This window comes from Panthera uncia, chromosome B4 (genome assembly GCF_023721935.1).
Source record: "Panthera uncia isolate 11264 chromosome B4, Puncia_PCG_1.0, whole genome shotgun sequence".
Classification (NCBI taxonomy): Eukaryota; Metazoa; Chordata; class Mammalia; order Carnivora; family Felidae; genus Panthera; species Panthera uncia.
The window spans coordinates 38591559-38609002 of record NC_064809.1 but is presented as its reverse complement, the minus strand read 5'-3'; the positions used below and the strand labels follow the sequence as shown (position 1 = coordinate 38609002).

General features: G+C 39.3%; 2 protein-coding genes across 4 annotated transcripts in view; one reads left to right on the top strand and one right to left on the bottom strand.

Moving 5' to 3' along the window:
• NDUFA9 (NADH:ubiquinone oxidoreductase subunit A9) overlaps positions 1 to 3441 on the bottom strand; it is a 37822-nt gene extending 34381 nt beyond the window's left edge. Inside the window, exon 1 of the mRNA XM_049624945.1 lies at positions 3337 to 3441. Within this exon, the coding sequence (XP_049480902.1) occupies positions 3337 to 3385 (49 nt within the window). The 5' untranslated portion in view covers positions 3386 to 3441. The remainder of the gene's footprint in view (positions 1 to 3336) is intronic.
• Positions 3442 to 3979: 538 nt separating this feature from the next.
• AKAP3 (A-kinase anchoring protein 3) overlaps positions 3980 to 17444 on the top strand; it is a 48587-nt gene continuing 35122 nt past the window's right edge. Inside the window, exons 1-4 of one of the 3 annotated variants that reach the window (XM_049624939.1) lie at positions 3980 to 4229; positions 6114 to 6242; positions 9232 to 9336; positions 12172 to 12267. In XM_049624939.1, coding sequence (XP_049480896.1) covers positions 12172 to 12267 — 96 coding nt within the window. In that variant the 5' untranslated portion in view covers positions 3980 to 4229; positions 6114 to 6242; positions 9232 to 9336. Of the gene's footprint in view, positions 4230 to 6113; positions 6243 to 9202; positions 9337 to 12171; positions 12268 to 17444 lie in introns of all 3 variants that reach the window. The other 2 variants (XM_049624940.1, XM_049624941.1) reach the window with 2 other exon arrangements.

Below are 17444 nucleotides of genomic sequence, written 5' to 3'. Positions count from 1 at the left end.
AGCAAATTTCTTTGAAAAAATGTAGTACTGAAAATCTACTTGATGTTTGTATTCATGAATTTAAAACAAGTCAGTTTGGAGTTTTCCCTAGTTCAGTTCTCTACTGCTCAGGGGTAAGCAAGAAATATGTGGTAAGCTTGTTTTTTTTTGTTTTTTTGTTTTTTTTTAATGCCACAGGCAGATGCACTGGGAAGTTGAGAACTTATAAAAGGGAATGATTAAAATGATGAGTAAGAAAGGAAATGAGGACACTGGACAAAGGACAGTTAATAAATTGTGAAAAATGACTGCAGCCAAGGAATTAATAATGCCTCAAATGGTTGTTATGAGGATTAGAGTAATGTATACAAAGTATTTAGAACATTATCTAGCACATGTTAAGCTCTCTATGAGTAACAGATGCTTTCATTTGTTATTACTTCAAAATCCCTGAGGTGATATTACATCAACCTCATCTAATTATTTGGGTTTTTTTTTTTCCAAAAATTACAGACCAAGCACTATTCTAAACTGTAACTAGCACAGTAAAAAAGACAAAGTGCCTGGCCTCAGGGAGCTTACATTTTAGAGGGTTGACATGAAAATTAATATATGAGTAAGTACCTGTCACAGTGCTTTGCACTAATAGGTGCTCAATAAGTAAATATAAGTTGTTTGGCTCCAGCCTATTTTCTTCCACATATTATGAACACCATTAGGAGAATAATATCCTTTATTCATTATATTCCTTTGCTCAAAAACCTACATTGGTTTCTTACTGTAATATTTAAATTACTGTAATATTAAACCAATCCTTCCAAACACATTTGCTTGCACACTGCATTGATTTATTTATAAACTACATACACATTCTATGTAGTACCAATATGTTGTGTACATTATAAAACATACTAAAGCACTTAGAATAGTAGCTGGTATATAGTTTGAACTACAGAAATGTTAGCTATTGTTGTTATTATTACTAAATATGTTTCTTAAGTTCTGATACCATATTTTTTTTTATGTTTATTTATTCTGAGAAAGAGAGCATGCCTGGGAGCCAGGGAGGGGCATAGAGAGATGGAGAGAGAATCCCAAGCAAGCTCTGCACCATCAGCATAGAGCCTGACACGGGGTTCAATCCCACAAAACATGTGATCATAACCTGGGCCAAAATCAGAAGTCAGATGTTTAGTCAACTGGAGCCACCCAGGCATCCTGTGAAACCACTTTTTTTTTTTTTTTTTTTTTTTATTTTTGGGACAGAGAGAGACAGAGCATGAACGGGGGAGGGGCAGAGAGAGAGAGGGAGACACAGAATCGGAAACAGGCTCCAGGCTCCGAGCCATCAACCCAGAGCCTGACGCGGGGCTCGAACTCACGGACCGCGAGATCGTGACCTGGCTGAAGTCGGACGCTTAACCGACTGCGCCACCCAGGCGCCCCTGAAACCACTTTTTTGTATGCCCCTGATTCCTCTTACAAAACCCACTTTGGAGACCACTGGTCTAAACTGCTGGACTTCCAAAGGCCTCCATTATTTAATCCCATCTAATGTATTCAACTTTCTTTTCTACTACTCCAGATCTATAGGTAGTCATTTCACTCCCTTCTAAGGACTTTGTGATTCCATTCTTGTGAATTCTTGTGATTCCACCTTGTCCTTGCCTATGCCCGTGCTGGGAAAATACCCAGCTTCTCTGACTTTCCAGATTGTAACAACCCTAAAAAATCAGTGGAAGCTTTGCAATTCTCTACTGGTCTTCCAATCTAATTACTTCAAATGATACAATATTTCCCTTTTCTGATTTCCTATGGTACTTAATAGTCTCTCCACATTTCACCATATATAATGTATTACACAGTTCTGTTCTATAGTGTTTTGATTATGTTACACACTAGACTTGCCTCTCCAGAGTCTATGCAAAAGCTTATTTTACCAGAGACAATAAAGCATACTGGTTAAGAGCACAAGCAATGGCTTCAATTTAAAAGGGGTACGTTACAGTGAAAATGTTTATGGAAATATTTAGGATTGTGGATAGCAGATAGCAGATACTCGACCAATAGCAGTTATTATCATTCATGATCTACATTATGTCACACCAATGTAATACTTTGACAAGAACCAACAAATGTCTTGCAAAGAAGTCATGACTACAAAACCATCACTATAAATGATGTGAACCAATCACCTTCCCAGTAGTATGCAGAAGCCCTACCCAAGATGTAAAACTAAAAAAGTCCTCCAAATACTTCTGACTTGCTTCTCAGCCTAAACATCAGAACTACTTGTGTAGCTTTTAAAAATTTAAGGTGCAAGGAGCCGATCTCAAAAATTCTGATTTAATACCTCTGCAATGAGTCTCCATTTCTATTTTTTCTAAAAGCATTAAAAATTATTCTAACATGCAGCTAATTTTGAGAACAAACAATATTTGGTAATGACTAGAATACGCTACGAAAAAATACAACTTTTGGAGGCTGATTGGGTCAAATTTGTGAAAGGATGGAGGCAGAAGAATGATAATGAACCGTAACTGTATTTCCAATTTCCTTGCTTTTCTTGCCTCCTTTTGTGTAAGAGCAAATATATACTGTATTCTCAAACTGAGGACCGTGACAGCAGATCCAATCAGAATAGAAGGAAAAATAAACAACGCTTAGACAAACACTAGATATCCTTTACTCTTCTTCCCTTTTCTTTCCATTAAACTCCTGACTGTTGGTTCTCTCTCCAGCATCCCTCGCTCCCCCAGACCTCAGTGCCTCGACCTAACACACTCTACATCCGCAGAAACGCCTCGGACTTAGAAAATGCTTTTATAAATGTTACTTTAACCGTTTCAGAAACTCCCTGACGTTGTGGTATTACCGTCACTGTAAAAGAAAGAATCTCAACTTGAGAGAGATTAAGGGTTTGCACAAGATCATACAGTCAATCCATTAAGAACATTCTCTCACTATCTTTTCCCCCCATCTTTTTCTGATTCTTCCCCCCACGGGGGCCCAAAAGGCCCGCTGCCGGCCACACACACTTGTCTCATAACCTCAAACCGTTCCAACTCTTCCAGAACTCATTCTTTCGATCCTTTACAACCCCCACCCCCCGCCACGTTCTCCTTTTCCCTTCCCGTTGCTCATGTTCGCTCAGCACAGACCCCTTTCCAAGTGTACAATTTAATATGTGAGCCGGGGAGGGGAAAAGGAAAGCAGAAACTACAGGCAGTTCCGGACCTAGAAAAACCGAGGTGCCTTGGGAGTCGGCATGAACGCTGCAGCACGGCACCACTCCCAACACTTCGGATCCCCATCTCGGAATCCTGATAGGGAGCCCCTGCTCCCGGTGACACTTACGTGACATTGGCAGGGCTCGGACAACCCTAGGGTGGACGGCGGCCGCCATCTTCTCCCACAATCCCCCGCAACCGGCGCTCTGGCTACGGCTACTGAGCTGGGCCAAAAGTAATCTTCCACGCCTTGCTGCGCAGGCGCCAACGGGAAAAGAAGGGGCGTGTCAGAGATTAGGATAGGGTGTAAACTGGAGGGAACTGGGGAGGAGAGCAAGGTACAAGGGAGGGTACGTGGAAAAGAGGGCAAAAAGGGGAAATAGAAAGCGAAGAATTTTGGGGTCAGAATCTCAGATCTGGAGCCGACCGTAAAGATAATCTCATTACCAAGGAATGTGAAGTTCAGAGTCAACCAGTGACTGGCTCGAGGGCATACAAAATGGCACAACCCGAGCTGCCTGAGCCAAGCTTTCCTGACTCAGTTCAGTTCATTATTTCCTGAAAATGTCAGATAGAGAAGTTCTGGTGAGACTAGGGGAAAGTAGAGGCGCGGCCCCTGCGCTCGGGAAGTTCTCGAAGGAGAGAACCAGGGTCTAGAGGAGAAGTCAGAAAAGAAAGGAGTGAAGCAGGGACGAAGAGAAAGGGAGGAAGAAAAATAGAAATGAGGATGTGCACGTCGAACTCGTGCACATTCTCTCCCCGGAGACTTAGCTCTTGTTGTACCCTTTGCCTGGCAGGCTCACTTAGATGTCTACTCCAGTTCAAGTTTCTGCTCGAAGAAAACTTCTCAGACACCCAAGGTGGTCATCACTCCATCAGTCTCTTCGTTGCTATTTTATATGTGAAAGCACTTACCACCAACTGACATGTGAATCCAGTTATCCTTATCCTGGTGCATGATTCATGAGTGGACTTAAGGAAGTCTGTGAACCTCCTGAAATATTAAGTAAAATCTAGTGGGTACGTATGCCACTGCACATTTTTCTAGAAGGAAACTCAAGATGACTCTAGAACAGTGGTTCTTAATTTTTTTTAAACTGTGGACCAATTTGAGAATCTGCACTGTTTTAGAAAGAGGTATCTAGACTCCAAAGAGATTCCAGAAAGATTAAGTACTTGGCTTTTTTAACTAGTCTATTTTGGTCGTTCAAGATCTGGGAGTAGGAGACAGCAAACTGCTCTGAGACATCTGCCTTGGGCTTATCAGAAAACAAACTAGTTGGGGGATCTTTCTAGATTGGTAATTCTTTCAGTGTTTTGTGGTTTTGTTTGTTTTTTGGTTGTGTGTGTGTGTGTGTGTGTGTGTGTGTGTGTGTGTGTGTTTAGGAAGAAAGCAGTGTGAGTTGCTTGGATGGACAAAAGTCCCATAATGAGCAGAGGTTATTAGGCTTGTAAAATTGGTTGTACCCCATTCTATCCCTCCCCCACTATTTGTTGAAGTGTCATCTACCAAATTGAATTGCAAGAGGAAAGAAACTTTTGAAGAAAATCAGAGAAGTTTAAAAATGCTTCACCGTCTTAAATCTCTTGGCCTCGTCCAGTTTTCACCCAGCGCTTAAAATTTTCTGATATTTGATTCTGGGGTCAATATGATTATAAAAAACTGGTTCTGAAAAGTTGACAGACCCCATTATCATCACCATCCTCCTAACACCTGTGTAACATGCCAAGTATGGTATTTTACATTTCCAAGTCAAACACTGATTGATGTTCTCAATACTAGTTTCAAGGTGGCATATTGTTCAAAAAGCACTGACTTAAAACTCGGAATGTTAGATCCCAGTCCTAGCTTTACCAGTTAATAGTTGTGACCTGGGCAAGTTTCTACACCTGTCAAACAGGGAAAGTAATACCTGCCCTATTACCTCAAAAGGTTATTGTGAGGATCAGATGACATAATGGGTGTGAAGGTGCTTTCTCAACTGCAGAATACTGTATGCATGTAAATGAAGTTCTATTTAAATACCACTGAAGTATCAAAATCCTAGACTGTTAGAACTTGAAGGGATGTTAGACATGAGTAAGCCCAATTTCTTTATTTTAAAGATGAAAAAACTGAGGCAGTGTAAAAAAATCATCAATAGATAAATAACCTTGTTGAAGAAAGCCTGTAACAAACAAGTCAGTGACTTTTGAATTTGTTAACAGTTGTAAACTTTATCTTGTGACCTTGATCAAGATTCTTCTTGTTTCATAGAAACTACATTATCAGTCCTATATGGAGTCATTAATTAAGAGTACCTAGGATAACATTTCTAAAGGGGATGTACTAAAAATAAAGTCCTCCTCAAGGAAAGAAATTGCCAATCAAATGCCTCTTGGTCTGATTTATCCCAGCTCATTCTCTGGTCAAGGCATTGTAGAGAAAGGATTAGGGCTATTGTATCTGACCATCAAAAACAAAATTATAACCCAGAAATGGTCAGTTTGGGCAAAATATCTGCAAATTTATTATTATTATTACAAAAGGTAAGATGCTTATAACAGAGTCAAGGCTGAGTCCACAAAATGAAATGATTCCATGGGCTTTGTGTAAAAAAATTAGTAGATGCTCAGTTTTTATTTCTTCTCTGTACCCATCTGAATTTGTACATAACACTGTTGTTTTAAGTGCAACCCATTGGTAAAATTCCCCGTCCCGTATTCCCCTCCTAAATTAGATACTTAAAGGAGAAAAATAATTGGAAGCAAGCCAGCCCAGTCCTTCCAAACTAAGCATCAGAGCCTTGGAGTGTATCTTCACCTATCCCCCTTGTCCTTTGACAACTCAGTTTCTGGTAGCTTCACTACTGTTGCTATAGAGACAATGATATCACCAGTTGTGATTCTGATGTCACTCTTCAGTCCCAACAAGGGGGAGGTACATGGAAGGCTGGGGGAGGAAACAAGATCTTGAGCTGAGCAAGAACATCCCAGCATCTTCACTGGACATCACTGGAGTCTTCTGTGGTTCACTATTCCAGTGCTACAGAGGTAAGAAATTCCACTGGACTGATAAAACAGCCCATTTTCTGAGCCTCTGTGGTTAAAAAGGAGAATTCAGTGACAAGCGATGGTTAACTTTTAGTATTCAACCCAGCCTCCTTCTTTGCACAGTTTTAATTTTTGCATCAGTTTTCTGGGAATAAATAAGCCTCTCACTCAGTAGCATTACAACTAAAGCTACCATCTTTACTGCTAAAATTTTTATTTTGTTGCAGATTTGACCAGATCTCCTTGGCCATCTTTTTGGGATCATGAGGGGCTCTTACTCCCTGCTTCCCAATTTGACAATGAGACTGGAAGCTTGACTACCTGCTGACTTATTTTCATTGTGTAGCTATTCCAAAAGTTTTTTGTTTTTTGTTTTTTGTTCTTTAACCCCAGTGCTCTAATAGCAAAATCAGACTGGTGTAGCTCTGATTCCCGAATCTCCTCTAATTCTCTCTACTATTATTTCTGAAGCCTTGGCTAGACAATATGTAGCCATGTGGAGGAAGTGTCTGTACTTTATGGTGCAATAGAGGAAGAAACCAAGGGAAAATGAAAGTGGAGGAGATTCACAGAGAAGCTTAACACTGAATGGTATCACCAAGGGAAAAAGACACACACACACACACACACACACACACACACACACACACACTTTTATCCTTAAACAAAATCAGTTGTAACTGATGTCAACAATAACCAAATTTATTGAGTGTGTACAATGTGCCAGGCACTTAGAGGAAGGCAGCAAGACAGAAAAAGAGAATATATATAATTGAATATATTCCTTTTTAAAACTAGTTACGAAACTTGGTTGAATGAACTTTAAAACTTAATATGATATGTATCAGCCCTGCTTCATATATGTTGTCTGTAGTTTGGGCTTTTCTGTGACTTTAAGAACCTTGAGTAAACAAGCCTCTTGCTTGTGATGGATACAGAAGAAAACAGTCTTGAGATAGAGTTATGGTCTGGAGTACAGCAACCATAACCAAACCCCCGTGTTATGCCCTCTCTGGCTGGTATTCATGATTTGCACTCCTTCTCAATTAGTATTGAGGTAGAAACCACATTGGCACTTTTAAGAAATATCCCTTCTATTGGCTGCAGGATCCCTCTATTGACCATAGAAAAATTTCACAGCTTGCAGGATGCTAACCTGTATTATTTAAAGTAGTATGTCCATTGTTTTTAACACTCCCTTTCTGAGCCTCAGTTTCCTAATCTGTAAAATGAGGTTGTTAGAATGGTTTCTAGGGTCCATTTGTCTATATATTGTATACAGTTATCTTTCTTTCCTCATCAAATTTAATAGATAATACAAAGCATTCGTTTTGTCTTTTACATCCTACCCTAACTCCAGGGTATTGTTCACCAACTTTAAGCATAAGAAATTTATGACACCATTCATTGGCTCCATTAAATTCTAGAGTTTCCTTCCCTCTTTTCCATCTCATTATGAAAAATATATACAGATTTAGAAGTCTGAATATTACCATCAAAAGATATTTAAGTACCATATATGTTATTATATACATAGTACTATATATATAGTAATACTATACATATATATATACACTATACATATATATAGTACTGTGTATATAGTAATATAATGTACTTATTGTATATGTATATTATGCATATGTGTATACTATGTGTATGTGTATGCATATACATGTATATATGTATACTATGTATATAGTAATATATTTAGTACTATATATATAGTCTAAAGGTCCATGGATGCAGATAAACACGCAAGAAGACATAGAAAATATAATAAAAAAATGCTAGTACATCTAGGTGGAAGTGTTTGCTGGATACATGTGACTAAAATATGTTCTTTCTGTTTGTGAAAGAAGTTCAAGAGCACTTTTGAAGTAATGATTTATTTGTATTATTGGGATAGGAGAGTCTGTTAATAAACCACTATATATATATATACATATATATGTATATATATATATGTATATATATATATATATATATATATATATATATATGGAGAGAGAGAGGGAGAGAGAGTTATTCTCAGATTCTCCTATTAAAGAAAGAACAGTTGACACTATCTGGAATTTGAAATGGGCACTATTCATATATTCATTCTTTCAGCAGACAATTATTGAGCACCAACTTTAATACACTAGTTATGAGGGATACCAAGATGAGTAAGAAAATGCATCTGCCCTTAGAAAGCCATCTAATAAAGGAGATGAAATATATGTGAGCAATTAAAAAACTAGATGGGATGTAAAGGTTGAAGCAAAATATGACGTAAACCTTGATGGAGGACCAATCACATTGAATTAGGTATTTAGGAAATATTTCATAGATGGGGTAAGCTTTGTCCTGAACTATCAAGCAAGGGTGGTATTTAGAGAGACATCACTAGGAGGTTGGGTGGATATTCCAGTATGAGAGTACAATGCCCTAATGTCTTAAAGTACAATGCCCTAATGTCCTAATTTAAATGTCTTATAAGAGGTAGTGTAAGGGAGATCATTGATCTGGAAGTTATATCTAACTAACTATAAATCCTCTTTACAACATGAAGATGTATATTTCTCTTAAGTCCTCAAAAGAATATTTACAGAGTGTTTTGAGATCCATGAATTAATTCAGGGCACTTATTCTTCATTCCAGTTATTTATTTTTTGACTTACTAATCAAGCAAGTTTGAGATTAACCTAAAAACCTTTAGTTTTGTCATTGTTATTTAAGGCTATAAATCACTGATTTGGAAGTGGAGAATAATAATAGTCATTTCAGGAACTGTTGGCCAAAAGATAGAACCTTTTTTTGTCATCTGGGAACCATCAGACTGCACCCAGAATAAGATCTGGACTTGAAATTTGAATGTCATTTTGTGCTCATGACTTGTGTGCTACATGTGAAAAATAATGTGTAAGTCAAAATCATTATTTGGTAATAAGGGCAATTGGGTTCATATGTAAAATTAGTCATTTTTATCTGTGTCTTTCCATTGCAGATCCCTTATATTTCATGGCAGGAGGGGTGGGTAAATTTAGGGATAGTGAAGACAACAAATTAATCAAGAGCTTTCCTCGTATCTCAGAACCTGTCATCAGTAAGAGTAAGTGATCACATAATTTCCTTGCTTTTGCACTTAATTTTCACTCTTACTTTTTAATTGTGATATATGGCTTAAATAAGTTAGGAGATCCTGTTGAGTTTGTCATTTTCTATTAGAAGCAATTCTTTAGGATGAAATATCAACTGGAGATTGACAGGTAAGCTATTGTCTCTCACTTGCTCTGTCAACAGTCCAGAGCAACCTGTTTCTAAGTCTTCTCATTATTTGTCCAAGTAATATAGTATAAGTAAAATAGTAATATCCATTCCTTTATTCGTGGTAATGACTCAAGCATAAGGATATTAGCATATAATAGCTGCTGAGAGACCATACTAGGCTTAACTTCATAGACTTTAAAAACTCCCTTGTTAGGGTTAAAAGAAAACTATTAAAATGAGATACCAAAGAACTTTAGGAAATTGTAGAAATGTTTTAACGAAAAGAATAAATATTTATCTTTCTGGAGCTGGCCAGTCTTTCTCAGAGAGAATCTCTCCAGATAAACCCAGGCCCAGGGATTCTCATTCTTATGCAGATGTATATTAGAATCATCCAGGGAGCTTTTACAAAATTCAATGTCTAAGTTTCCCCACCCCAAAACCATTGAAATAAAATTTTTGAGGGGTTGCCTGGGTGGCTCAGTCAGATGAGCATCCGACTTTGGCTCAGGTCATTATCTCACAGTTTGTGGGTTCAAGCCCCTCATCAGGTTCTCTGATGTCAGTGCAGGGCCCGCTTTGGATCCTATGTCCGTCCTCTCTCTCTGCCCCTCCCCTGCTTGTGTTCTCTCTCTCAAAAATAAATAAATATTTTAAACATGTTTCTTAAAAAAGGAAATAAGGTTCGTTGGAAGGTAGTATCTGAGTCAGTATCTTTAAACAGCTCTCTGGGTGATTCTAAGGTCTAATCAGGGTGGAGAACCCATTGCTTACCCAAGGAATTTATTGTATTACAGTGTCAGGAAGAGTAAGAGAAACTGTATCCCTAACTCAGGAATCTGAATTAGTGATTGGGGTATGAAAATACATACAAATCCTTGTGGGAGCAAAAGACAAGTAGCTCTTAAAAGGTCTTCTGTTTTATTATTTATTTATTTATTTATTTGAGAGAAAGAGAGAGAGAGAGAGAGAGAGAATGAGCTGGGGAGGGGCGGTGGGGGGGTGAAACAGAGGATCTGAAGCAGGCTCCAGGCTCTGAGCTATCAGCAGAGAGCCCGATGCAGAGCTCGAACTCCTGAACCACGAGATCATAACCTGAGCAGAAGTTGGATGCTTAACCAACTGAGCCACCCAGGGACCCCTATTTTCTTTTTAATAATTACCCATAATATTCTATATGACAAGAATAATAAATCCATTTATAAGTAAGCTTAAGTCATGTGTGTAATCTGTATTTTATTTGTGTTGGTTTAATTTTGAGGGAGGATGTCAACCCCCACCACTGCCCAAAGTCCTTTAAAACAAATATTTCCAATTAACTAGCTATTCAACCCCTAATAATGCTTATTTCAAGCAAATTTTTATAAAATGCAATTTCACTGTAAAAAAAATTAGGATGAGCTTTTGGACTTTACTGTAACAGTTTAAAACAACTTATAACAATTTTAAATACTTGCTTTGCTTTGTGCAAATCAAATATGAATCTGTATATCTGCTTAATAAAAATGTTTAGGCACATTAGAGAGGAAATATTGGCTTATTCTACCTTATTGAGAAGTATAGATGTAAGCAAAGTTTGTAATGAAAGCAGGGAACTTCAGTATGGAAGCCTGGTAATGGAAATCTGGCATGGAAAAAGAGGTCAAAGAGAAGCTTCTCATACTTGTAGATTAGCAGTGGACAAATATTATGATAATTGGCCATATTTTTGAAGACTATCAAATAAGATGCAATGGTATGGAAAGTGGACAAGACTACAGCAAGGAATATAAGAATAGGGGCTATTACACTAAATTTTGAGGTGAGCCAAAAGCAAGTATAAGCAATTCTTTCATGACAAATGGCAACAAATGAAAGAAGACAGTGGTAGCAGCTAGATGGAGGCTTGTGGTGGGAGAAAACAACTAAAATGATTATCAGCTTTCTGGTTTGGAAGACTAGCTAGATGGCAGTGCCATTATTGAGATTAGGGAGTAGAGCAAAGTATTGGGAGAGCTATAGTACAGTCAGTATCAGCAAGGGCATCCACGCAAAGGCCCATTGGATGGTGCATGTGGTATCTCTTTTCTCTTGGCCTCAAGAATATTGGCTGAACCATGGAGACTGAGAATTCCCCCAGGATCCTTGGCTACTTGGAGGAGGGATTGGTCTTAAGGAGGATCTACTAGACTTATTGTTAATGTAAGTTAAGCTAGTGCTCTAGAAATTAATGAAAATTAAGCATATATTACTTTAAAAATAAGCTGGTGGACAAAAAAAAAAAAGTTGGTGGGACAACAACAGGCAGAAAGACACAAATTAATTCTATTTTGATCACATTGAGTTTTGAGTGTCTACTGAAAATCCAGGATGTGGAAGGGTTATCAAGCAAGAACACATAGAGCAGAACACATGGCTACATACGTTCATTTATGAACAAATCTGTATTAAGCACATCTACATATACCAAGCACCAGCTTCCGTACTAGAGACACATATATTTAAGAAATCTTCCTGCAGTTGACAGCTGAGGATGAAGAGATCCAGAGTTCGGTGGGTTGAAGTAGCTTTTGGGATAGGTCTCTCTATTGAAAACATTGCTCCTATTTTCCACACCTCAGCCATTTGCCTATTTCTCTTTATGTTCATGTAACCTGTCCCTTTGATGACCCTTTCTCATTTTTTTTTCTACTTCCAGATGTCAGATAGGGTTGACTGGCTACAAAGCCAAAATGGAGTATGCAAAGTTGATGTTTATACTCCTGGAGACAGCCAAGCCCAAGGCTGGAAAATGGTAAGGGTCAACCACTTTTTATAGATACTAAATTAGGAATAAGTGGAGTACTATTAAGAGTAGCCTTACTCTCTCTACCACCACTACCCCACCTCTTATTTTCAATGGTGAAATTCTTGGGGAAAAATATGAATTCCTCTAGAACAAAAAGTTACCATCCATATTGTTTTGGGGGTAAATTCTATAATATGGTAATTTCATAGAAGAAATATAGTATAATTAATGCAAAACATATATTACAGCTGTAAAATTTTGTTAGTTTTTAAACAGAAAGGGATTGGATTTCAAACAGAAATGTCTCAAAAGTTCACAAACTATTTTCCAAAATGTAGAACACCTCAAAATTCTCAAAAGCATAAATTCTCATCTAAGTAACATTATCATTCTGCCTTCATCAGCCAACAAACATTTATTAAGTACTTAGTGTCAGGCACTATAAATCAGGGTTTAATTAGAAGATGGAAACCATATCAAGTAATTTGATATTAAAAAATTTAGTGAGGGGTTCCTGGATGCCCAGTTGGTTGAGCATCTGACTTCGGCTCAGGTTGTGATCTTGCTGTCAGCACAGAGCCTGCTTCAGATCCTCCATTTCTCTCTCCCTCACCTCCCAAAATAAATAAACATTAAATTTTTTTTAATTTAATGAAAGGCAATTAACTAAGTTAACCACTAAAAGCTGTAAAAGAAAACTGTAAGAGTTCCAGAAGTAGCAAGTGTAGAGAGAAGCCACTACCCCTAGGCTGCAAGAGAGTGAACAGGAAGAGACTAAGAACTCACAGAAGCTCCTTCTCCTTCAACCAAGGCAGCTTCAGATTTCTTTGGACAGAGTGTGGCTGCCACAGGAGCACTAGCCTGCTGGTGCAGAATACATTTGCCAGAAGGTGCAAGTGGGCCAGAAGTTCAGGGTCTCTCCAGTGCCCTCTACTAACAAAGCCAGTTGCCAAAGAAAAAATGTTAAAAGGGGTCCAATTCCAGTGTCACAGAGCAAGGCAAAGCATGGTAGACTTGGAGGTGAGAGACAATGTGGATGACTGGCACAGACTCTGTGCTTAGTCCTAGGGTCAAAGATATAAAAACAGGTTAGACAGAATTCTTTTTCTTAATTTAAGGGTTTCATAATCTAATGGAATCACTGTGGTGATTCTCATCCTTAGTATCAATATTTATCAAACACCTATTTGCATGTAATGTTGCATGACCCATCTATTTATTCAAAATCTATTTGGTCTATCTTATATAGCCTAAGAGAGAAAACACTAACAAATCTGCACAAAACATTAAGACATATAGATAATGAATATCCAATTACTATAGAGTAAGTGTCAATCAAAACTGCTTCTATTAGATCTTTTCTTTACCTTTGCTCTTTCCTGTAGAAAAACAAAAGATCAATTTTAATACTAAATCAAATTAAAAAAACAGTCACGATTTATCATTAAGGAAGGAACACTCTGGGGTATGCAACAATAAATAAATAAAAACAGTTTCTGCCCTCATAGACCTTGCCATTAATTGGGGAAATAAAAACTATACATGTGAAATATAAATATAATATAAAAGTTCTAAATAACCAGTAGACCCTAATTATATCTAAATAACCAGTAGACCCAAATTATCCATTTGCCAAATGGATTTTCTGGCAGTAATTGCTATAGATTTTTAAATAATAGATCCAAGTCGGAGGTTGTCAAGGAAAATTTCATAAAGTATGCTTAGCAGAGCTAGAGGTGAAGAAGAATAGAATGGGAGCTATATATGTTAACTTCAAACTAAAGTACTGGAGCAGAAGATGGCTGAGGAGAGAAAGTTAAAACCCTTAACCCTTTTTATGTTCTCTTTCATGGATGTGAAAATTTTCCCTGGCCTTGATTAAGAAAGACTCAGAGGGGCGCCTGGGTGGCTTAGTCGGTTAAGCAGCCAACTTCGGCTCAGGTCATGATCTCGCACTCCGTGAGTTCGAGCCCCGCATCGGGCTCTGTGCTGACAGCTCAGAGCCTGGAGCCTGTTTCAGATTCTGTGTCTCCCTCTCTCTGACCCTCCCCCGTTCATGCTCTGTCTCTCTCTGTCTCAAAAATAAATAAACGTTAAAAAAATAAAATAAAAGAAAGAAAGACTCAAAATTAGACACCTGGGTGTCTCAGTTGGTTAAGCATTTGACTTTGGCTTAGGTCATGATCTCACAGTTTGTGAGTTTAAGCCCTGCATTGGGCTTTGTGCTAACAGCTCAAAAGCCAGGAGCCTGTTTCGGATTCTGTGTCTCCCTCTCTTTTTGCCTTTCCCCTGCTCTCTCTCTCTCTCTCTCTCTCTCTCTCGCATGCGCTCTCTCTCTCTCTCAAATATAAATAAATCGTTAAAAAAATTTTTTAAAAGAAAGACTCAGAAATAATTTGGCATTCACCTTCCCACCTGTTCATGATACTACTGTATAAGAAGAGAAAGAATTAAAGGTTGCAAGAGGGCAATGGGGTTTGGAAGATATAGATGTTTGATTGTAGACTTCATTGATAGAAAAAGTCATGTGATTAGTCTTTCAGTCAGTCATTATGGCCTCATCAACCACTTTTGCAAAGTTCTGGATAGAGTGGAATGATAGATATAAGGTGCACACTTTTTAGGTTTAAAAATGTAAATAGGCAATAAAAAGCTATAAACACAACCAGCTAACAGTTCTTTATACTCTATCAAAAAGTTGTATGCTATGCTATAATTTTTTCAATGTTCTGTGAAAAGAATTGAAAAAGATAAGAGAAATAAACTCTACATCTGCATTATAAGACTTCCCTGTACATGTTACAGCCCAATTATGGAACATGTCTATTTGCAGATAGTGTGCCTATCTTTAAATAAGTAGGTAATGGGGCGCCTGGGTGGCGCAGTCGGTTGAGCGTCCGACTTCAGCCAGGTCACGATCTCGCGGTCCGTGAGTTCGAGCCCCGCGTCGGGCTCTGGGCTGATGGCTTGGAGCCTGGAGCCTGTTTCCGATTCTGTGTCTCCCTCTCTCCTCTCTGCCCCGCCCCCGTTCATGCTCTGTCTCTCTCTGTACCAAAAAAAAAAAAAAAAAAAAGTAGGTAATATTGAAGGATAATTTTCAAAAGGTAAAATCAGGACTCCCAATCAGATATTAAAATGAACACATGTTAAAGATTTTATTTAACTCATTAATGAGGAAATTGGTGAGGTGTTACAACCAGTTCAAAGGAGAATAAAAAAAAGATATATTATAGATCAGAAATATTGAAATGAATGGCAAAACTGGCCTCTTCCACAGTGCAGAAGGGAAATCAGCTGAACCTCCACTAGACAGAATTTATGTGTCCACAGACATGTAGAATTATTCTGCATTGTCGTTCAACTACCTACAGCTCACAGTTGTAAAATAGCTCCCATAGAATCAGAATCAGATTATGTGGAGGGCTGTAAACAATGCTTAGTCTATAAACTATAGACTATAGGGAATGCATCATTTTCTACTGGAGGGCAGATCTTTTTACCTTAGTTGCCTACATTTTGATAAATCTCAAAATAAGGTAACTTTTGATCACAAAAGAAGGCTAATTTCACCAGATTCGGTCTGATTATTTACATAGGTATAGCAACCAGATAGGCCTTAAGTTTGCTTTACTGGAAGTTTTCATAAGGAATCTCAGGTTGGACTTTTAAAGGCCTCCATCATTTGATATCCTGAGACTAGGAAGTTGAGACTAACAAACTCTTCCTACCAGGTTTCACCTGGAGTTCCTAGAAAAACTCGCCTGTACACAGCTGGATTTCCGTGAAACCAATGTTCATAAAAATAGTTAAGTGATACTAATAAAAATGTTTAGGCCAAGTACTTTCCATTTTTTTCTATCACACACACACACACACACACACACACACACACACAATGTGGGGAGGGGTAGGTATACAATTGTGAACTGTTATACACAAACTAAAGCGCAGACTAGCCGAACTCATGAGCACACATGAAACAACTTCCACAGCCATTTACATCCCTCACATAACCAAGTGGCAGAAGTAGACACATTAACAGACCCAAAGATATAGCCTCTCTATCATAATAAAAAATAAGAAAAGCATACAAACTATTTTCAGCCATCAATGTTTCAGTATTCTATCTTAGAAATGAGCAAGGTAGGGGGGGGATCGTCGGAAGATGGCGGCATAGGAGGACGCTGGGCTCACCGCGCGTCCTGCTGATCACTTAGATTCCACCTACACCTGCCTAGAGAACCCAGAAAACTGCCAGAGGATTAGTAGAAAGGAGTCTTCGGAGCCAAGCGCAGAGGAGAGGCCCATGGAAGAGGGTAGGAAGGGCGGCGAGGCTGTGTGTGCTCCACGGACTGGCGGGAGGAAGCCGGGGCGGAGGGGCAGCCCACCGGCCAAGCAGAGCCCCCGAGTCTGGCTTGCAAAAGCGGAGGGGCCGGACGGAGTGTGTTCCGACAGCAAGGGGACTTAGCATCTGGGAGGTCATAAGTTAACAGCTCTGCTCGGAAAGCGGGAAGGCTGGAGGACAAAGGGAGGGAGAATTGCTGAGCCCCGGGAGGACAGAGCTCAGTTTGACAGGGAACAAAGGTGCTCGCCAGCGCCATCTCCCTCGCCCATCGCCCAGCCAAAATCCCAAAGGGAACCAGTTCCTGCCAGGGAACTCGCTTGCACCGCGCAAACACCCAACGCTGTGCTTCTGCGGATCCATCCCTCCGGCAGCAGGTCTGACTCCCTCCCGGTGCCGCAGAGCCCCTCCCAAAGCTGATCATCGAAGGATAAGCGAGCCGAGTCTGCTGCTCCCACCCCTGTGCACCTTGCCGATCACCCCAGCTAATACACCAGAAGATCACCAGCACCACAAGCCTGGCAGTGTGCAAGTAGCCCAGACGGGCCACACCACCCCACAGTGAATCCCGCCCCTAGGAGAGGGGAAGAGAAGGCACACACCAGTCTGACTGTGGCCCCATCGGTGGGCTGGGGGCAGACATCAGGTCTGACTGCGGCCCCGCCCACCAACTCCAGTGATACACCACAGCACAGGGGAAGTGCCCTGCAGGTCCGCACCACTCCAGGGACTCTCCAAAATGACCAAACGGAAGAATTCCCCTCAAAAGAATCTCCAGGAAATAAAAACAGCCAATGAACTGATCAAAAAGGATTTAAATAATATAACAGAAAGTGAATTT